We start from the raw sequence: 22,580 nt of genomic DNA, 5'->3' as shown, positions 1-22,580 counted from the left end.
CGGGAATTGGGTGCGGAAATAGCAAAAAAAAAAAACATCATCGGGGTTTGTTAGGGCGGCATGGGGAGCGCAGCGCCGGGGTGCTCCAGCACTGGGATTTTCCCTGGATGATGGGGTCCCGAAATTTGGGGAAATAGAGAGAGGGGGGAAAAACAGGAAGGGAAAAACAGGAGGGGGAAATCCTCATTTTGGGATTTTTTTTGTTTTTTGGGATTTCCCGGTTTTTGTGCCAACAGCTGGAAGTGGGGTGGGGAGGGGGGGACACGCTCCTCAGCGCTTTCTCTAAAACGACCCCGAAAGCCGGAGCAGCGGGGCAGGGAAAGGAGGCGAATTGAACAAAAATCAAATTAATTCCCGTGTTTTTGGAGCGCTGGGCCAGGCCTGGCAGGTTCCAGCGGGGCGGGAATCGCTGACACAGCCGAGCCTCGGCCGGGGGGGCTCTGTTTGTCCCGAATCCTTTTGTCGGGGCTGCGATGGCTCAGCAGCTGCGGCACAATGGGGACGTGTTTGCTCAGCCCCGGGGGAGGGGGACAGGGGGGTCCCGGCCCCTTCCTGCGGCCCTTTGGGCATTTTGGGGCTGTTTGCCCCGCGGTGCCCGCGCTCGCTGCTCGGTGGAAGAGTGGAAGGAGGTAAAAGTGTGAAATAACGGGTTAAGTTAGGGAATTATGGAGTGGGGTGGGTGGGGAGATCAGCCAGGTCAACCCTTGTGTGGGGAGGGGTATCTGCCACTGGAATGTATTAATTACCTATCAATATAATATATAAAAATAGGTATAAATACATTAAAATGTAATAAAGTAATGCCACACTCATTAAAATAATAATAATAATAATAATAATAATAATAATAATAATAATAATAATAATAATAATAATAATAATAATAGAATATAATAATATAGACTATAATAATATAGAATATAATATTAGACTATACAATATAATAATATAGAATAAAATAATACAATGCTTATTAATATAATAGTCTCTAAAATAACAATATAATAACATATAAAATAGAATAACACAAGACTTAACAATATAATAATATAGTAATATGATATAATATAATATAATATAATAATATTATGTGATATATTCTGTATTAATCTATAATACGTAGTGATCTGGACAATAAATGAGTATATAAATCATAAAATAGAGATAATAGAGGGATAAATAGAGCCAATATAGAGAGGCAAATGGAGATAATATAAAGAGATATATAGAGACAATACAGAGATAAATAGAATAAATAGATAAATCGATAAATAGAAATATTATAGAAATAAATAGAGACAATATAGACAGATAAATAGAGATCATATAATAATATAATAGAGATAATATAGAGAGGTAAATAGAGATAATAGAGAGATAAATAGACAAATAGGATAAATACATAAATACATAAATGAAATAGTATAGAGGTAAATAGAGCCAATATAGAGAGATATATAGAGATAATATAAAGAGATATATAGAGACAATACAGAGATAAATAGAATAAATAGATAAATCGTTAAATAGAAAGGTTATAGAAATAAATAGAGACAATATAGAGAGATATATAGAGATAATATAATAATATAATAGAGATAATATAGAGAGATAAATAGAGATAATATAGAAATAAATAGAGAAAATATAGAGAGATAAATAGAGATAATAGAGAGATAAATAGAGACAATATAAATAGACAAATAGGATAAATAGTAAAGTACATAAATAGAAATAGTATAGAGGTAAATAGAGACAATATAGAGAGATAAATAGAGATAATAGAGAAATAAATAGAGACAATATAGAGAGATAAATAGAGATCATATAGAGATATATAGAGACAATAGAGACAGGTAATTAGAGAAATATAGAGATAAACGGAGACAATATGTAGAGATAAAAGCCACTGCGGTTAGCTTGGTGCTAATAACACCAAATTTGGGGTGTTATTAGAATTAGAATATGTTAAAGAGCCCCAGACCCACAGAATGGTTGGAAAAGCCTCACACAGGTTGGAAAGGAGGTCACCGAGCCCCACCTGTGACCCTCCCACCACCCAACGCAGCGAGGAGCCGCTCCCCACGCTCGGGGTTCCCTCAGAGGCAAAAGGAGAAAAGCCCCCCGAGCCCTCAGGAGCCCCGCTCTGACCGCCGTGTCCCGCAGGTGGGGCAGGATGCGCCCCCCGCCCCTGCTGCCGCTGCTGCCGCTGCTGCTGCTGCTGCTCGCCCTGCTGGGCGCTGCCGCCGGCGGCCGCCGCGGGGCCCCGGGCAGGAGCTCCGCGCCCGGGGGGCTCCGCGGGGGCTTCCGCGCCGTGTCCCGCGCCGGGAGCGCCCCGGGCCGCGGCTCCAAGGTGGCCGGAGCCGTCGCGGCCGGGGCGGCGGCGGGCTACGGCATGGGGCTGCTGGGGCGCCCGCGGCCCGCCCGCCTGGGGCACGGTGTACCGGCGGCCCGGCAGCCCCCGGCGGCCGGCGGCTTCCACGGGGCATGGCCCGAGCTGGGCGCGAAGCGGGGAGCCCCCAGCGGAGCCCCCGGGCCGCGGAGAGCCGGGCTGGGGCTCGTCCTGCTGCTGGCGTCGGGAGCGTGCGTGCTGAGCCACGGGATGCAGCGCTGAGGGCGCCGCGGGCGTCCCCGGCCGGGGCTTCGGACCGAAGCGACTTTCAAGTGACTTTCCTGGGAGATTGGATGTGGCTTGGGGAGGTGGGAGAGGCGCTGCGGAGCCGGACCCTGCGAGCTCCGGCCGGGACCGGGTGGATCCTGCGAACCCCAGCTGGAATCGGGTGGGTCCTACAAACCCCAGCCGGGACCGGGCGGATCCTGCAAATCCACCTGGGAACGATGGAATCTGCAAACCCCAGCCGGGACCGGGTGGATCCTGCAAATCCACCCGGGAACGATGGAATCTGCAAACCCCAGCCGGGACCGGGCGGATCCTGCAAGTCCACCTGGGAACGATGGATCCTGCAAACCCCAGCCAGGACCGGGTGGCTCCTGAGAACCCTCCCGGGACCGGATGGATCCTGCGAACCCCAACCAGCACCAGAGGGAATCTGCAAATCCACCCGGGACCGATGGATCCTGCGAGCTCAGCCGGGACCAGGTGGGTCCTGCAAACCCCACCAGGGACCGGGTGGCTCCTGAGAACCCACCTGAGACCAGAGGGATCCTGCAAATCCACCCGGCACTGGACAGATCCTGAGAACCCACCCGGGACCGGAGGGATCCTACAAACCCACCTGGGAACGATGGATCCTGCGAGCCCACCCAGGATCAGATGGATCCTGTGAACCCACCCGGGACCAGAGGGATCCTGCAAACCCACTCGAGACCAGATGAATCCTGCAAACCCACTCGAACCAGATGAATCCTGCAAACCCACCCAGGATCGGGTGGATCCCACCCGGGACAGGACCTGCGTGAGCACGGGCAGCCCTGCCAGCACCTGTGGAGCTCGGCCCCCGCAGCCATCCCCGCTGCACGGCTGCCCCAAAACCCGCTCCTTTCCCCCCAAAAGAGCGCTGGGACTCGCGGGCAGGGGGGCGTGGGGCTGGGAACCCGAGGCCTCGGCCTCGCAATAAAGTTTGGCCTTGAGACGTGCTCTGGTTTTAACCAAATCTGTCATTCCTAGCCCTGGGCTGTGACCGTGTTCACAGGGGTCCTTGGGTGAGGGAAGAGATGAGGATCTGACTCCGTGTTTCAGAAGGCTGATTTATTGTTTTATGATCTATATTACATTAAAACTATACTAAAAGAATAGAAGAAAAGGTTTCATCAAAAGTCTGGCTAAGAATAGAAAAAGAGTGATAACAAAGGTTTGTGGCTTGGACTCTCTGTCCTTCTATTCTATTCTATTCTATTCTATTCTATTCTATTCTATTCTATTCTATTCTATTCTATTCTATTCTATTCTATTCTATTCACAGCTGACTGTGATTGCCCATTAATTAGAAACAACCACACGAGACCAATCACAGATGCACCTGTTGCATTCCACAGCTGCAAATAATCAGTATTTGCATTTTGTCCCTGCGGGCTCTCAGCTTCTCAGGAGGAAAAACGCCAAGGAAAGGATTTTTCATAAGAAGATGTCTGTGCCGGGGACGGGAATCTCTGATGGGGATGCGCTCCCACAGGTGGGTGGAGAAGCCAAATCCAGGCATTTCCCAGCCGCACAAAGCCCAGCCGGGGTTTGGAGCGGGTTTTTTTTTGGCTTTTCAGCCCAAATTCAGCCGTGTAAAGCCAAGCTCGGACAGGAGATGGAGCTGTTGGCCCGGGATAAAACCGGGCTGAGATCCGAGCTCCTCTAAATCCGGCTGCTCCTCCTCCGGCTCTCTGCTAACCGGGAGGCTGTGCACCAAAATTCCTCTTTTTACGGCTTTTTCCAGGCAGGAAAAACGTATTCAGCTGGGTGAGGGGTGTTTATCTGGGGAGATGGGGGGTGCCAAGGGCTGTGCAATGAGAGATTTGGAGAAAACTCTAAAAAACCCCTCAGATTTTATTGTATTTATATTTTGGGGGGGATATTTACATTTTGGGGTGCATTTGGGGGATGCTAAGAGCTGTGTGAGGAGAGATTTGGAGAAGACCCTGAAAAAAACACCTCCGATTTTATTGTATTTACACTTTAGGGGGTATTTATGCTTTGGGGGGTATTTAGGCTTTGGGAGGCATTTACACTTTAGGGGGTATTTAAATTTTGAGGGGATATTTACACTTTAGAGGGTATTTACATTGGGGGGGGTATTTATACTTATTTTGGGAGGAATTTACCCTTTTTGGGGTATTTACATTTTGGGGGAGTACTTACACTTTTTGGGGGGATATTTAGACTTTGGGGGAGTATTTACACTTTGGTGCGCATTTACACTTTTGGGGTATTTACACTTTGGTGGGTATTTACATTTGGGGGGAATATTTACATTTTGGGGTGCATTTCTTGCCATCCTGGTAAATCAGAAACTCCTCCATGCCTGGCTCCTGTGCACGCTGCAGGATTTGGAGTATTTAGCTCATTATTAATTAATTAATTAATTTTTCTGCTTCAGCAGAGGGGTAATGTGATCCAGCTGTCCTTAAAGGACACAACGGTTCAGGCTGTGTCACCCCACTTGGGTGTTGCCAGAGCCAGGAAAGTTCTGACCTTCCAAAAATCACCCTAAACCCCCATGGAGGGTTAAAAACCAGAGTGTTGCGTGTGCAGGGAGGGGAAAAATGTTATTTTTGAGCACTGCCAATGTGTTTCCCATGACTGGGAGGGAGGGAATTGAAGGTTTTGGGGTTACAAAACGAGAAATTTGTAATTGTGCTGCTGCTGAGGTCAAACCCTCCCCAGGGGAGTTCAGCAAGTGCTGGGAGCCTCTTCCTGGAAATATCCATGAGATCATCTCGGGAAATGGGGGATTTTAAAATCCATTCTTTTACTCCCTTCCTTTGGATGAGGTGAAGTTTTCTCCTTCCTGATTTGGGGGAATTTCTCCTCCAGTTTGGGGCTGTTGGAGGAGGGGCCCGGCGGCTGCGAAATGCAAATAAATGGAAAAAAATCGCATTCATTGAGGCCGATTTGCACCGTGCAAACAAATGGAAACAAATCCCATTGAGGCCGATTTGCACCATGCAAATAAATGGAAATAAATCCCATTGAGAACGATTTGCACCATGCAAATAAATGGAAATAAATCCCATTGAGGCCGGGGTTCTGCTCAGGTGAGACCTCACCTGCAGGGCTGGGAGCTCACCTGGAGATGGGAAATTCCAGGGAGAGCTTCCAGCACATTCCAGGCCTTGCAGGGGCTCCAGGAAAGCTGGAGAGGGATTCGGGCAAAGGGATGGATGGGCAGGATACCGGGAATGTGTAAAGAGAGATTTAAATGGGATTTTGGGATGGAATTCCCAGAGCAGCTCTGGCTGCTCCATCCCTGGATGTCCCCAAGGTCAGGCTGGAGCACCTGGCACAGTGGGAATTGTCCCTGCCCACGGCAGGGGTGGCACTGGGTGGGATTTGAGGTCCCTCCCAACCCAAGGCACTCCAGGATTCCACGATGAAGCCTCCAGGATGGAGCAGGGCTCGGCTTGGGCTCGACGCCACCGAAACAGCAAATGTGAAAACTCCTTTATTAGCACAGAAACCGGAATGAGACAGAAATTGGAAAACTCCTCTTGGGCTGCAGCGAGGCCATGGGAGGGAGGAGAAAAGGTTAACTGGGACTGCGGGGGTTTGGGCCAAATTGGGGCTGGAAGGGAACAAAAGCTCCCTCAGGCTCGGGAGGGAGGGAGGAAATGCAGAAAATGCAGAAAATGCAGAAATGCGGGAAATTCTGGGGCCGGCACACAAAGGAGGCTGCCGGGCACCTTGGCTTGATCCGTTTTAATGTGTACCAGGCGTGGAACACTTAGAAAAGGCTCAGCACGGCAAATCCCGGGCATGCAGCGTGACTGACGGGGTTACAAAACAAAACATCCGCGCGTCGCGAAGGACGGGGCGCCTCAAAGCCCTGCTTCGGCTGTCCTGGAAGGTTTCTCTCTGTTTGTAGGTATTTATATATAATATATATATATATATCTTCACTTAGCTTACACCGATGCAAAAAGGAAAAAAAATAATAACAAAAAAAAAAAATCCTCATTTAGGACAGTGTTATTCAGTGCCTTGCAAAAATAAAATCACACGAGGGATATCGAACGCAGCGCCACGGGTGTTACAGCTCGTCCCCAGCCCAGCATCCACAGAGAAGCAAGAATTAACAATTTCACCCATTGCTTCCACAGGGCAAAGGAATTACTCACAAAAGTGATTTTTTTTTTTTAGCATTTCCCTTTCCCAGGCCCATTTTTCCCGATGCTGTTCGCTGTACCGGCGTGGTCCAGCTGCTTTCAGTCTCTTGCTACGTGCCTGACCCCCTGAGAATCCTTTGTGCTGCATTTTAACGTCCTTTGGGTCCAGGTGCTGAAGCACGAACACAGCTTGTCACCTGGAGCACCCAAACTGGCTTTTCCTGGGGCTGTAACGCCATTTTGGGGGTGTTTGGGGCATTCAGCAGCACTTTCTGCCTCTAAACATCGACCGGTGCCCCAGCCCCGCTGTGACGGGGAGTACAAAATGACTTTATTTTGGTGTCTTGCTGCAGGGGGTTTGTGCAGCATGCAGGGTGTGCAGTGGCAGCTCCTTATGTACACGGGGAAGGGGCTTTTTTTTTGTGGTGGAAGGGTTCAAATTGCAACCTGGCAGCTTGAGAACCCCAGGGGTACCCCAGGGAATGGGGGTGACGGGGTGGGGTTAGACAAATCCCTGCCTGTTAACGAAGAGGATTTTTGGAAAAGCTCCCGCAGGGACGCCAAGGAGAGCTCCCCTCTGCCTGGTCCCTCTCGGGGCGACCCCGAGGAGGAGGATGAGGAGGCGAAGGCCGCGGTTCTGCGCTCCAGCACCATCCCGGAGCCGTTTTTGGGGCGGAAAACGACATTTTCATCCCACCGCCTAAACCCCGAGGCGCCGCGATCGCGCCGGGGGGCTCCTCACCAAAACCAAGCGGGACCGGGGTGGGCGTGGGGACCCCACGGGGGACGCCTGGACCGCACGGGCCGCCCTAGTGCAGGACGACGAGGACGAGGAGCAGCAGGGTGGCCAGCGGGGAGTCGGCCAGGCGCTGCCACGCGCCCGAGGCCAGCCGGTACTCCTGGTACTGCTGGATGCACATCTCGCGGATCACCTTGGTCACCACGCGCGTCTCCAGCTCCGCCTCCGTCTGGTTGAGGGCGTCCGAGGCGTTGCCCTTCCTGGCGGCGGGGCCGATGTTGTGCTCGGTGACGGTGATGTTGAAGCAGTCGGCCACGAAGACGTCCTGCGGCACGGGGCCGCGGTAGTCGCGGTAGTAGACCTGGTTGGGGTAGCGCGCGGCGTTCTCGTTCCACCAGCGGTACTCGTCGGGGCTGTCGAAGCGGTAGTGCATGCCCGACATCACCCTGCCCATGGCGTAGCCCCCCAGGCCCCCCACCACGGCGCCCGCCGCCGCCGCGCCCGCCACGTGCTTGAAGTTGGTCTTGGGCTTGGGCGCCTTCCAGGGCTTCTGGTGGTAAGTCCCTCCGCTGGATGGGTTGTAGCCTTGGCCCCAGCCCGGGTAGCCGGGGTTGTGGGGGTAGCCGGGGTTGTGGGGGTAGCCCGGGTTGTGGGGGTAGCCCGGGTTGTGGGGGTAGCCGGGGTTTTGGGGGTAGCCGGGCTGGCGGGGGTAGCTGGGCTGGCGGCTGCCCCCGCCCCAGCCGGGTTTGCCTTTGCCCTTCTTGGAGGAGGCGACGTCGGCGCAGAGCCCCAGGAGCAGCAGCAGCAGCAGCAGGCAGGAGGTGCCGAGGAGCCGGGCCATGGCTGTGGGGACAAGGACAGAGTCAGGGCAGGGCCACACTCCCAGCTGGGGCAGCCCTGCCTCGCCCGTGGGGCGCAACAAACACAAACACAAACACGGCTGGTCCCCCCAGATCCAGCTGCAGAATGAACAGCATTGGACTAAAGGTATTCATCATCTCCCAAACCCTTCATTTATATGTAAAAGTAAAATTTTTTATATATTTTTATACATATATGTGTATGCTTTTATACATATATATATATATACACACACACACACATATATATATACACACTAACATGTATATCTATTCTTTCTATATATGTATATATATAAATACATATATTTTATGTATGTATTTTAATATATGTATATATATTCTTTTTTATATGTATATATATGTATTTTATATACGTATATATAAAAAAAATTCATTATTATATGTATATATTTTTATTTATTATTGTATTTATATTTTTATTATTATTGTGTTATATATGCTTATTTCTATCTATTTTTATATATTTACATATATGCATATATAGGTATATATGTATTTTTATATATGTGTATATGTATTTAAAATATATTTGTATATATGCATTTGTATTTTAGTGTATGTATATAAATATATATATATATACATGTATTTATTTTATATATGTGGAAATATATGTATTTTTATATTTTTTATATATATATATATATATATGTATGTATGTATGAATGTATTTATATATATATATTTTTAATATATTCCCCAACAGGACCCCTGCTGACAATGGCAGCTTTAAGTGATGAAACCAAAGCTTTTACAAGCAAATGCTTCACGTGATTTTGAGGTAAAACCCCGCTCATCAATCCCGCCCTACCCAGCCTGGGGGCAGAAATGAGATCCCCGCTGTGCCACCATCGATGCCAAGGGGCACTCGGTGCTGCAGGGAAGGCAACGCCCAGCCTGGCCCCGGGGGGTTCTTTTCCCAAATTCTGCGTGTTTTACCCAAATTCCCGTTCATTAATGGGTATTTTTGGGATTCAGAGTTTCCCAGCATCCAGTGACTCACTGAATGCTGCTGGCATTCCGGGCATCTCCCACACTGCCCGGGGGATAAATCCCATTTCCAGGGGGCATAAATCCCATTTCCCCCATTTCCAGGGGGGATAAATCCCATTTCCAGGGGGGATAAATCCCATTTCCACCCCTGAATGCATAATCCAGCCAGGACAAGGGACAACCCCCACCGGGGCTGCAAATCCTTTGGAAAACACCTCAAAGACCCAAAAAAACCAAAAAGGCCAAGCTGCCAAAACCCTTGAATGCCTCCTGGCAATGCCAAGGGCTCTGAGTCACTGCTGCCGTGGGTTTAAGGTTAAAAAAGGGATTTTCCATCCTGCCCCCCAAAATCTCCCCTCGCTGCTGGGGAGGGCGAGAGGAGCATCCTCAGTGTGGGTGGCTGTTTCAGCATCACTGGATCCAGCAAGAAATAATTCACTTTGGGTCCTAAATTTTTTTTTTTTGCAGCATTTACAGAGTAACCCCAGGATTAATCATAACACGGGCAGGAGATGCTGAACTTTCCTACAGCCACAAAGGGCAAACCCTGTTCAAGCCAGAAATTCGCCTGTTGCCACCTGGACATGGATTTGTGGGCCACAAAAAGCGAATTAATCTCTCTGGGTTCGTTAGTGATACTTTTTCTGCCAAAAATCTGGGTTTATGCCCAGAAATGTTTGAATGAAAGGCCCTTCAAGCTCAGTGGTTTGGGTGGGATCGTTGGCAAGGCCCGAAATAAAACCTCAGCAGGATGCAAAGCCCAGTCCTGGTGATGGGCAGGAATTCCAGGTTTGGGATTTGGAATTTCAGATTTGGGATGGGCAGGAATTCCAGGTTTGGGATTTGCAATTCCAGGTTTGGGATTTGCTTTTCCCTGGTGATGGGCAGCAACTCCAGGTTTGGGATTTGCAATTCCAGGTTTGGGATTTGAAATTCCAGGTTTGGGATTTGCTTTTCCCTGGTGATGGGCAGCAACTCCAGGTTTGGGATTTGGAATTTCATGCTTGGGATTTGGATTTGCTCGTCCCTGGTGATGGTCAGCAGTTCCAGGTCTGGGATTTGCAATTCCTGCTTTGGGATTTGCTTTTCCCTGGGGCAGGAATTCCAGGTTTGGGGTTTGGAATTCCAGGTCTGGGATTTGTCAGTCCCTGGGATTCGCTCGTCCCTGGTGATGGGCAGCAACTCCAGGTTTGGGATTTGCACTTCCAGCTTTGGGATTTGGAATTTCAGGTTTGGAATTTGGATTTGCTTTTCCCTGGTGATGGGCAGCAGTTCCAGGTCTGGGATTTGCAATTCCAGGTTTGGGATTTGTCGGTCCCAGGTTTGGGATTTGGAGCTCCAGGTTTGGGATTTGCTCATCCCTGGCAATAGGGAGGAATCCCAGGTCTGGGATTTGCAGTTCCAGGTCTGGGATTTGCTCGTCCCTGGTGATGGGCAGCAGTTCCAGGTTTGGGATTTGCAGTTCCAGGTCTGGGATTTGCAATTCCAGGTTTGGGATTTGTCAGTCCCTGGTGATGGGCAGCAGTTCCAGGTCTGGGATTTGCAGTTCCAGGTCTGGGATTTGCAATTCCAGGTCTGGGATTTGCAGTTCCAGGTCTGGGATTTGCTCATCCCTGGTGATGGGCAGCAATTCCAGGTCTGGGATTTGTGGTTCCAGGTCTGGGATTTGCTCGTCCCTGGTGATGGGCAGCAGTTTCAGGTCTGGGATTTGCGGTTCCAGGTCTGGGATTTGCAGTTCCAGGTCTGGGATTTGCTCATCCCTGGTGATGGGCAGCAATTCCAGGTTTGGGATTTGCACTTCCAGCTTTGGGATTTGGAATTTCAGGTTTGGAATTTGGATTTGCTTTTCCCTGGTGATGGGCAGCAGTTCCAGGTCTGGGATTTGCAGTTCCAGGTCTGGGATTTGCTCATCCCTGGTGATGGGCAGCAATTCCAGATCTGGGATTTGCAGTTCCAGGTCTGGGATTTGTGGTTCCAGGTCTGGGATTTGCTCATCCCTGGTGATGGGCAGCAATTCCAGATCTGGGATTTGCAGTTCCAGGTCTGGGATCTGCAGTTCCAGGTCTGGGATTTGCAATTTGAGGTTTGGGATTTGTCAGTCCCTGGTGATGGGCAGCAGTTCCAGGTCTGGGATCTGCAGTTCCAGGTCTGGGATTTGCTCCTTCATGGACAATCCCGGCCTCAAGGAGCGGGCTGGGGCTCGCTGCCTCCCTCACCCTGCAGCACCCACCCGCTGGGGGCAGGGATGAGATCAGGGGGGTTAAAAATAGCCAAAAGGCAGGGAAAACAACGGGCTCCTTGGGTTCTCGGCAAAATGGGCAGCGGAGGAGGAAAATCCACAGAATTGGGCATTTTTCGAATATATTTTTGGAGGCGTCGCTCGCCGCTCTGAGCTCCGAGGGGTTAAAAACCAGGCCCCGGCTGAATTAAAAATTTAAAACCCTGGTTGGAGAGGGGTTCTGGCAAAGCTCTGCCATGGTTTTATTGAGGAAATCGCGGGGTTTGAGGCTGATTCAGGGATCCTGCTCCTCTAATTGCCTTGAGAACGCTGATAAACAGGATACGGCGCTAATTAGCGAGCCAGGAGCTTCGCCCCAAATAAATGAGTTCCCTGGCCAAATCCCTGAAGGAGCTGCTTGCTGAGAATCCGGGATTTTCTCCCTTTAAAATCCCAAATTTCTCTCGGCGAAGAGAAACCCGGAGCTGGGATCTCTCTGCTCGGGAATTCTATTTATGGCCTGACCATGACATTAATATTAAATTACACAACGAGTGATTTCACTGGGATTTTTTTTTTTTTAACCTTTCTGGCCCGGATTCGCCTTCTCGGCGGACGCTGGAAATGACGAATTAATTCAGGTGGTTTGTGGCGGAGCCGATTTTTATCCGTGCCGGAGGAACCCAGCGGAAAATGGAGGCTGCAAGCAGCAATTACGTGCTCGGCGTTGGCAAGGAGGAGGATTCGCTTCGGAGGGGAAAAACCAACACCCAGGTGCCAAAACACGCCTGGAAATAACCTTGGGAAGGTCCCCGGGGAGGCGGAGGAGGGAGGTGGGGATGTGGAGATGGGAGGATGCTCGGGGATGGGGGAGTCCGGACCCTCCTGGGCTCAAAATCCCGGCCTGGGGCTCTGGAAATTTCAATTAAATCGGAATTTCTCTGAAAACATCACCCCTGGGTTTGGAGATCTCCCCTTCACCCCTTTGTCTTTCTCAAGAAAAGGGGGAGCAGCTGGCGGGTGGGAGAAAAGCCAAAACCCTCGGAGGAGAAATTCCCGATGTTGAGTAACCGCTGAGTAAACAAGAGCGGGGCGCTGGCTGGTAAGGAACCGCTGGAAATGTCAATTTTTCATCGGGAAAAGAGGCAGCCCCGCGCTCCGGGCGTTCAAACCCCCCTCGCCTCGGGGTTCATCCCTCCCGCATCCCCTCCATCCCGGTTTCCCCCGGTACTCACCGGCTGCAAACGGCGCTGCCCGCTCGCCCCGAGGTGATTCAGCCGCGGAGCTCCGCGCAGGAATAAATAGCGAGAGAGGGAGGAGCTGCTCCGAGCAGCCCGGCCCCGCTGAGCCCTCACCCATCATCGTCATCCTTCATCCTTCATCCGGCATCCGTCCCCGGGGAAAAGCCCGGGCCGCGCCCCGAAACCGCGGCTGCGCCCCAAAGCATCCCCGGGGTACGGGGGAGCAGAGGAGAGCCTGGAAAACCGAGGGGGGGGGTCGTGGTTTGATTGGAGAATTATCAGGGTTTGAGGGTGGTGGGAAAATCCTGGCAAACTGCAGAACGCGGATGGTTTTATTGGAGAATTATCAGGGTTTCAGGCTGGTGATAAAACCCCGGAAAACCTCAGAACCTGGATGGTTTTATTGAAGAAATATCAGGGTTTCAGGCTGGCGATAAAATCTTGGAATACTGCAGAACATGGATGGTTTGACTGGAGAAATGTCAGGGTTTGAGGCTGGTTATAAAATCCTGGAATACTGCAGAACACGGATGGTTTCATTGGAGAATTATCAGGGTTTCAGGCTGGTGATAAAACCCTGGAAAACCTCAGAACCTGGATGGTTTTATTGGAGAATTATCAGGGTTTCAGGCTGGTGATAAAATCTTGGAATACTGCAGCAGTTGGATTTTATACTGAGGAAATATCAGGGCTTGGGCTGATTTAAGAATCTGGGAAAACTGCAGAACACAGATGGTTTTATTGAAGAAATATCACTGTTTAAGGCTGGTTATAAAATCTTGGAAAACTGCAGCCCATGGATGGTTTTATGGAGGAATTATCAGGGTTTGAGGCTGGTGATAAAACCCTGGAAAACCTCAGAACCTGGATGGTTTTATTGAAGAATTATCAGGGTTTGAGGCTGATGATAAAACCTCAGCACCTGGATGGTTTTATGGAAATATTATCAGGGTTTCAGGCTGGTTATAAAATCTTGGAATATTGCAGCATTTGGATTTTACACTGAGGAAATATCAGGGCTTGGAGCTGATTTTAAAATCTTGGAAAACCTTAGCACCTGGATGGTTTTGTGGAAGAATTATCAGGGTTTGAGGCTGGTGATAAAATCTTGGAATATTGCAGCATTTGGATTTTATATGGAAGAAATATCAGGGCTTGGGTCTGATTTAAAAATCCTTTGAAAATCGCAGCGCCTGGAGAATTTGATTGAAGAATTTTCAGGTTTTAAGGCAGATTTGAAAATCCTGGAATATCACAGCATTTGGATTCTATACTGAAGGGATATGAAGGCTTGGAAAATCCTGGGAAATTGCAGCATCTTGGTGGTTTATTGAAGAAATGCCGAATGGAATGAGGAGGTTTGGGGCCGTTTTGGGAATCTTGGAGAATCACAACACTTGGATTTTTTTTTTTAATGGAAGAAACTCCAGGGTTTGGGTTGGAAATCTCCTGGTTGGGAATCTGGGAGAGGCCAGGATGCTTTTAGCAGCTGCTTTTAGCAGCTCCAAATCCATTATCCCGTGGAGCAGAGCTGCTCCCAGGGCTGGGGGAGAGGAAATCAAACCAGGGAGAAAAGATGGATTTGCCTTTCAAAGCTGTGTCCCTGCAGAGGAGCAGAACTCACTCCTGCAATCTCAGTTTGTGTCGAGGAATCCTGAAATTCAACAGGAGGAAATGCCACAGAAAACAACTAAAAATCCCATGGGATGGCAAAAATGGGGTTTTTTTGGAGGGTAAGGATACAAGAGTGGAATTTACAGAGACAAGAATGGGGGAGTCTCCCAGTTTTTAGAGTTTTCCCAATTTTTAGGGTTTTCCCAATTTTTAGGGTTTCTCAGGGCCAGCACCCTGGGACAACGGGAGGTGTCCCTGCCACGGGTGAGTTTTAAGGTCCCTTCCAACCCAAATCCCAGGATTTTATGATTTTAACACCCCCCCAAACCCTCCTGAGGCTGCCCAGAACAGCTGGGCCAGGAATGACCATCCTGGGCCACATCTGGATGGAAAAGGGATTTTCCTGTGATCCACCTGGGTTGTGTTGAAATAAATTGAAGTGGTTTCTCCCTGTAACACGAATGTTAATCCAGCCAGGAGAGAATGAAACCAGCAGGATTGAGGGCTGTGGGGCTGGGGAAGCCCTGCCCTGCAGGAGGAGTTTATTCTGTGTGTGGAATGGCTCCTGCCTGCCTGCCTGCTTTGGGTCGAAATATTCCTCCAAATTCCATGCCAGGAAAAGGAGCAAACCAGGAATGGGTTGGCTGGGCTGAATTAATCCTGCATTAATCCAAAATCCAGGGTTTTACTGTAATAACAACTTATTCCAGGAGCACAACAACAACAACAACAAGGGAAAACTATTAATCTTGGAAAGAACATTTACTGAAAACAGCGCCGTGGCCAACACTGAAAAATAAAGCTTTTTTTTTATTTCAAGCAGCAGAAATTCTGTTTGCAGAAACAGAGCCACTGCACATCAATCAGCAGCGCGGATCGTTAATGAATTTTTAATTCCTTGTGGAAGCCGTCAGGGCTGAGGCCTCCCCACCAGTGCATCCAGGGCAGATCTTTAATGGGTTTTTGGCATCCCAGGGTAAAAATTCCTCTCAGCCTCGAGGCAGGAGCTGCAGCTCCTCAGGATCCTCGTGGAAATGATGCCCCAGGCCCTGGGCCAGCCCAGCCATCGTTCGTGGGATGGGTTTTGCTCAGGAAATGCTGACTGTGGTTCTGGGGAGGGAGGAAAGTTCATCTCCTTCACGGCCTCTCATTGATTGGTTTTGTGTTGGTTTTTATGGCTTGGGTTCATTGGAGATGATTTGTTCAGCCAGCCCTGGCTTTGCAAAGGCTGGGTGGATATTTAACCCACTGGGGTTAAAACCTTCATCCACTGGGCTTAAAAATGGTCGTTTATTTGGGTGAAAAATGTTCATCCGTTGGGGTTTAAAATGTTCACTTATTTGGGTTAAAATGTCCATCCATAGGGTTAAAAATGTTCACTTATTGGGGTTAAAAATGTTCATTTATTGGGGTTAAAATCTTCATCCATTGGGGTTTAAAATGTTCACTTATTTGGGTTAAAATGCCCATCCATTGGGGTTATAAATGTTCATCCGTGGGGTTGAAAATGTTCATTTATTTGGGTTAAAATCTTCATTCATTGGGGTTAAAATCTTCATCCATTGGGGTTAAAAATCATCATCCATTGGGGTTACAAATGTTCATTTATTGGGGTTTAAATATTCACCCATGGGCTTATAAATGTCCATCCACTGGGATTCAAATATTCATTTATTTGGGTTAAAATGTTCATCCTTTGAGGTTTGAAATGTTAATTTATTTGGGTTAAAATGTTCATCAATTGGGGTTTAATATGTTCACTTATTTGGGTTAAAATGTCCGTCCATTGGGTTTAAAATGTTCATTTATTTGGGTTAAAATGTCCATCCAATGGGGTTATAAATGTCCATCCATGGGGTTAAAAACGTTCATAAATGGGATTAAAATAATCCATCAATAGGGTTAGAAATCTTTATCCGTGGGGCTTAAATGTCCATCCATGGGGTTAAAAATGGGGTTATAATTATTTTAGGGTTAGAAATCTTTATTCATGGGGTTATAAATGTCCATCCATGGGTTATGGTTATTTTAGGGTTAGAAATCTTTATCCATTGGGGTTTAAAATCTTTATCCGTTGGGGTTTAAATGTCCATCCATGGGTTATGATTATTTTAGGGTCAGAAATCTTTGTCCAAGGGGTTATAAATGTCCATCCATTGGGGTTATGATTATTTTAGGGTTGGGAATCTTTATCCACAGGGTTATAAATGTCCATCCATTGGGGTTATGATTATTTTAGGGTCAGAAATTTTTATCCATGGGGTTATAAATGTCCATTCATTGGGGTTATAATTATTTTAGGGTTAGGAATCTTTATCCACAGGGTTATAAATGTCCCTGGAGCTGCTCCAAGCTGCTTAGGGCTGTGCTGAGCCCTGGGTAAGCTCCTTACCCGGTGGTGCCACATCCAGGCCTGGCATCACCTGCGTGGGGCACAGCCCCAAAAAATTCATTTTGGTCCCTTCCAGCATCACCAGGGCGCTGGGAGGTAAAATAACAGGTTTTATTTTAAAAAAAATATAGCATTAAAATTCTCGTTTGGGGAAAAAAAAATTGAATTTAGGGACAAAAATTGGTAATAAAAGTGCTTTGAAATAGGGGAAAATTGAGTTTTTGAGGTTTTAATTTAAAAAAAAAAAAGCTAAAATGCTAGTTTGGGGGAAAATTAATTTATGAATAAAAATTGGTAATAAATGTGCTTTGAAGTAGAAGGGAAATTGAATTTTTGAGGCTCTATCATATCTACTCAAAAAATTGAGCTTTTGAGGACTTTATTTAGAAAAATAATGTTCAAATGTTTGTTTGGGGAAAAAATGAATCTAGGAACAAAAGCTGGTAATGAAAGTGCTCTGAAGTGGGGGGAAAATTAATTAATTTAGGGACAAAACCTGCTAATAAAAGTGCTCTGAAATGAAAGGAAAAAATGAATTTTGGAACAAAAATTGGCAATAACATTGCTCTGAAGTGAGGGGGGAAAATGAATTTTGGAACAAAAACTGTTAATAAAATTGCTCTAAAATGAGGGGGGGAAAATGAATTTAGGAAGAAAAACTGGTAATAAAAGTGCTCTGAAATGGGAGGGAAAAAATGAATTTTGGAACAAAAATTGGAACCAAAAGTGCTCAGAAATGGGGGGAAAAAAAGGGGTTTTTGAGGCCCTTTCTGGATGAATGGCTGGGAGCCGGAGCAGCCCGTCCTTGTTTGCTGCTGCTCCAGCTCCAGCCCAGCGCTGGAGATAAAAATAAAAATAAAATAAAAATAAAAATAACTCAGCAGCGCCTGGGAACAACAACCCCAACAATTCCCCGCTGTGCCTGGCAAGAGCTCCCAGGAAACAAAGGCTCCTTGTGCTGAGAAATCTCCTTTTTTCTGCTGGAACAGAACCCAGAGCAAAGTTCTGTTCGTCCCCACAGCTCGGGAACGAAGCCGTGCCCAGAAACGCCGGAATTCCCAGAAACTGCCCCCAAATTCCGTCACCCTTGGCAGGAAAATGGGAATTTTCCTCCTCGGGGCAGGAGTGACTCACGGGGAGAATTTTCCTTTTCTTCCTCCCGGTTTTTGGGTTTGTCGTGGCCTGGAAGGGACCCGGGTGAGGTCAGAGCCCCGAAATATCCCGGGATGGAGCTGCCGGTGCTGCCCCCTGAGTCACGGGGATCACGGAAATTCGGATTTTAAATCCTGGGCAGGGAATTCTCGCTGCTTTCCCGGCTGGAAAAGGGCAGGAAAAATCAGATTTCTCATTTAGAAAATGGGTTTTGAAGTGAGCTGGGGAAAGCTGGACCCCACCCTCAAAAAATGCAGATTTTAATTTAAATTTTAATTTTTTTTAAAATAAGTTAAGAGATAGACTGAAACAGAGAAATAATTTTAAAAGTGAGAAATAATTTTAATGAATTTTTAAAAATGAGTTAGATAATAAGATAAATAATTTTACAACTAAATAATAATTTAAAAAAATTAAGTTAGGTAATTAATTAATTTTAAATAAATTAAATAATAAGAGAAATCATTTTGAAACTAAAGAATAATTTAAAAAAATAATTTGGTTAAATGATTAAAAAATAAGTTACGTAATAAATAATTCTAAAATTAAGTAATATTTTTAAAAATTGAGTCAATTAATTAATTTTAAAAATAAGTTAAATAATAAGAGAAATAATGTTAAAAATAAGCAATAATTTTTAAAAATAATTAATTGATTGTTAAAATAAGTTAAATAATAAGAAATTATTTTAAAGCTAAGTAATCATTTAAAAAAATAAGTTAATTAATTAATTTTTAAAATAAGTTACATAATAAGAGAAATAATGTTTAAAATAAGTAATTTTTAAAAATAATTAATTAATTTTAAAAATAAGTTAAATAATAAGATAAAATATTTTTAAATAAGCTATAAATTGACTTTCATTTTTTTTTAGACAATTTTTTTCCTCGTTACAGCAATTTTTGGCCCAGGTCTCCACCTTGTTTATTCACCTGAGGACTGAGCGAGTTTTTCCTGCCCTGACCTGGTTTCTCAAGGAGGATGAGATGATTAAACCCAGATGATCAATCCTCTTATGGTGAGGAAATTTCCCTGCACCTTACAGGCCCTTTATGAAATTTGTCTTCATTAAGACACCACGGAAGTTTTACACACCAAATATTAATTAATAATAATATAGAATAGCATAGAATAAATAGACTATCTTAATTATATTAATCCATCATTATTTAGGAACAAAAACTGGTAATAAATGTGCTTTGCCCTTTGCCAATTTGCCCTTTGACTCTGGAAGTGGAGCCGCCCATGAGACTCTTTATAAAGTTTGTATTTATAAAGACACCAGGGATTAATATAAATATAATATAATATTATATTATATTTGTATTATTCCATCATTAAATGTCCCATCTGCCCTTTGGCCCTGGAAGTGGAGCTGCCCACGAGGCTCTTTATAAGGTTTGCCTTTATTAAGACACCAGGGAAGTTTTACACCCCAAATATTAATTAATCATGAAATTAATTATAATTTTATTCTTTTTTAATAATATAAATCCATCATTCAACTTGCCCTTTTGGCCCTGGAAGTGGAGCTGCCCTCGAGGCTCTTTATAGAGACACCAGGGGAGTTTTATGCACCAAATATTCCAGAATTAAATCTCAAATCCTCTGGCCCTGCAAGAGCCCATGAGGGGGAGTCAGAACTCGGAGTTAAAGCCCGGGGGAGGCTCCGAGGATGCTCCTGGGGTTGCCATGGGCACGGGGCCGTTGCCACGGCTACCGAGGGATGCAGGAGCGGTGCTGGAGACAAACCCTGCTGGTCCCTCCCTCCCCAAATAAAATCCAGCTGGGAATGGGGATCTTGTTCCTTCCTATCCAAATAAAATCCTGCTGGGAATTGGGATCTCATCCCTCACTGAATAAAATCCAGATGGGAATGGGGATCTTGTTCCTTCCTATCCAAATAAATTCCAGCTGGGAATTGGGATTTTGTCCTTCCCTGAATAAAATCCAGCTGGGAATTGGGATCTCATCCCTCCCCAAATAAAATCCAGCTGGGAATGGGGATCTTGTTCCTTCCTATCCAAATAAATTCCAGCTGGGAATGGGGATTTCATCCTTCCCTCACTCCTTGCTGCAGAAAGAGCTTTAAAAGGAACGTTTTGGGGATGAAATTCTGAACAATCCCCCAGGGCAGCTGCTCTGTGTCTCAGCTTCCCGAGCTGCTTTTAGGGGATGATGAGAAAAACAGATGGAAGAGGTCACGGGTGCTTTTTGTGGAGAAGAAAAGGAGGTTGGTGTTCAGTGAAAAACAGGGAGAAAAATGGGGGGAAATGGAATAAGAATGGGGAATTGAGTGCTGCTACAATGGCAGGAATGAGCTGATCCTGGCTGGACTTTTCCTGCATTTCTCCTCCATTCCGGGAATAGAGAAGAACAATTTCTGCCCTGAAATAGGGAATTTATAAACAATTTCTGCCCTGAAATAGGAAATTTATGAACAATTTGTGGCCTGAAATAGGAGCCGGGCAGCAGCAGCTGGGCTGAGCAGAGCTGCCAGAGCTGCAGCCCTGTGAATTAATTAATGATTGATTATTTATGGATTATTGACTCTTCTCAGGGCAGCAGGGACAGCAGGAGTGAGGTGAGGGGCTGAATCCCAAGGGGGAAGGGGAATGGTTTAATCAACACCAGTTAATTAAGTGCTTAGAAAGTAAAGAACATAGATCCAGGTAAACTGGGATAGAGAAAAAAAAATTCAAAGAATACAGGTCCAGATAAACTGAGATAGAGGGAAAAACACCTGAGAGAAAACAGATCCAGATAAAGTGAGATAGAGAAAAAAAACCAAAAACTCAAAGAACACAGATACAGATAAAGTGAGATAGAGGGGAAAAATTCAAAGAACACAGATCTAGATAAACTGAGATAGAGGAAAAAACACCTCAGAGAACACAGATCCTTATAAGGTGAGATAGGAAAAAGAGCTTCAAAGAACACAGATCCAAACTGAGATAGAAAAAACCAAACCCCTCTGACAGAGGAGACAGAAAAACACTTTTAAAAATCCATTTAGCAGCTGGAAATAAGCTGATTTCAGTCTTTAATTTATCAATGCAAGTAATAAAGAGGAGACAAGGTGCCTCTGTGAGGGTGGGGCTGCAGGTTAATCATAAATCTGGGGCTGCAGGTTAATCATAAATCTGGGACTGCTTGAGGTGAGGAATCATTATCCAGCTCATCCTTATTTTTATTTTTCCCCTAGTAAACAGAGTCCAGTTGGTTCAGGACAATTTTCTGGAATATTCCTGGGGTATTTACCATTAATTCCAAGATCCTCCCATTTTTAATCCATCCACATCCCAGGCAAGGAACAGGGATATTCATGGATTTAGAATAAACATTTATTTTGGTGTGACTCCCTCTGCCATTCATTATTTATCTGTAATTTAGAGTGGCCCAGCTATGAGGAACAACCTCAGGAAGAAGATGCAGCTGAATTAGTCTCATTTCTTTGCAAACCCACTGGATTTGATGACCTCAAAGGTCTTTTCCAGCCTAAACAACCCCAGGTTTGTCTCTGTGTTTTATTTAATCAGTGAATGGACTCAGTAAATATTATTGCTTTTATGCTATTTAACGTTTCAAGTCCATAATCCCTTTTTGCTCTCTTGCACCACCAAGCGGGGATTACAGGATTTAAAATACAGCCCTGCCGTGGAGCAATAAATAAATTAAAAATAATAAATTTTAAAAGTTAAAATTATTTATAATAAATTTATAAAATAAATTACAAAATATAAATTATAAAATAAAATTTAAAATTAAAAGATAATAAATTTATAAAAAATATAATAAAAATTTAAACTCAATTTATCAAAATTATGATGAAATTAATTTATTATAATAATTTATTTTAAATATATATTTATTTTAATTATGAGAACCTCTTCTTTTAATTATCTCAGAATTTTGTGACTTTCAAGATGCATCCATCTGGGAGCTTTTTATTTCCTGGCTGAACCCCAGGTAAGAACATTTTCCACACACCTCTCCCCACCACAACCCCCTCTGACCCCCAAATCCTCCATTTTAACGCTGATTTTTGGTGCCATCAGGTGGTTTCCATGTGGGCTGAGGACATCCCTGTGGATGGGGGCTCCTGCAGAAATCCTTTTGGGGTTCTCATTCTAAATCCCTTTGGAAAAATCCTTTGCAATGCTGACCTCTGCAGGCTGAGGGACTGCTGAAAACCCCGGGCAGCAATAACCTAAATAATGCATGAACCAGGTGTTTTACTGCTGCTGGCTGTGGGTAGGAAAAGCCTATCATAAAATAAAAAAAAACTTATAAATAATGCATTAAAATGGGGCATTTCTCTCTCAGCTGGCAGACAGAGAGCGTTTATGGGGAGGGAAACCCTCGTTTGGTGGATCTGCAAACCCCTGGATGGATGGTTTGTGAATAATTTGCTGGTTGGACAAAGCCCTGCCAAACCAGGGGGTGAAGGAGCTGGATGAAAAACAGGAATTTCACACACAAAAAAAAATCACAAATTGGGAGATAAAGAGCTGAGCTTCCTTGGACCTCAGGCCTGGTCCTGGACCCTCATGGCCGTGTCAGTCCCTCAACCCCA

The 22,580-nt window shown here is 45.8% G+C and overlaps 1 protein-coding gene and 2 long non-coding RNA genes across 4 annotated transcripts; 2 read left to right on the top strand and 1 right to left on the bottom strand.

Moving 5' to 3' along the window:
• Nucleotides 1-6,097: 6,097 nt before the first annotated feature.
• Nucleotides 6,098-12,988, bottom strand: PRNP (prion protein (Kanno blood group)). Its single transcript, XM_063175317.1, has 2 exons — nucleotides 12,841-12,988; nucleotides 6,098-8,353 (listed from the first exon to the last, which is right to left on the bottom strand). The coding sequence occupies exons 1-2, from the start codon at nucleotides 12,971-12,973 to the stop codon at nucleotides 7,581-7,583; spliced, it is 906 nt and encodes a 301-aa protein (XP_063031387.1). The 5' UTR covers nucleotides 12,974-12,988; the 3' UTR covers nucleotides 6,098-7,580.
• Nucleotides 8,366-10,072, top strand: LOC134428547 (uncharacterized). The gene is made up of 3 exons (XR_010030412.1): nucleotides 8,366-8,497; nucleotides 9,101-9,175; nucleotides 9,856-10,072. It is a non-coding gene; the product is annotated as an uncharacterized LOC134428547 (long non-coding RNA).
• LOC134428546 (uncharacterized) lies at nucleotides 12,215-22,311 on the top strand. 2 transcript variants are annotated; one of them, XR_010030411.1, is made up of 5 exons: nucleotides 12,215-12,379; nucleotides 18,901-19,022; nucleotides 21,398-21,516; nucleotides 21,913-21,973; nucleotides 22,063-22,311. It is a non-coding gene; the product is annotated as an uncharacterized LOC134428546 (long non-coding RNA). The 2 variants fall into 2 exon arrangements; XR_010030410.1 differs by lacking the exon at nucleotides 21,398-21,516.
• The last annotated feature ends 269 nt before the right edge of the window (nucleotides 22,312-22,580 follow it).

This window comes from Melospiza melodia, chromosome 23 (genome assembly GCF_035770615.1).
Source record: "Melospiza melodia melodia isolate bMelMel2 chromosome 23, bMelMel2.pri, whole genome shotgun sequence".
In the NCBI taxonomy this organism is placed as follows: Eukaryota; Metazoa; Chordata; class Aves; order Passeriformes; family Passerellidae; genus Melospiza; species Melospiza melodia.
Note: the sequence above shows the minus strand (reverse complement) of the source record. Positions and strands in the feature narration are given on the sequence as shown.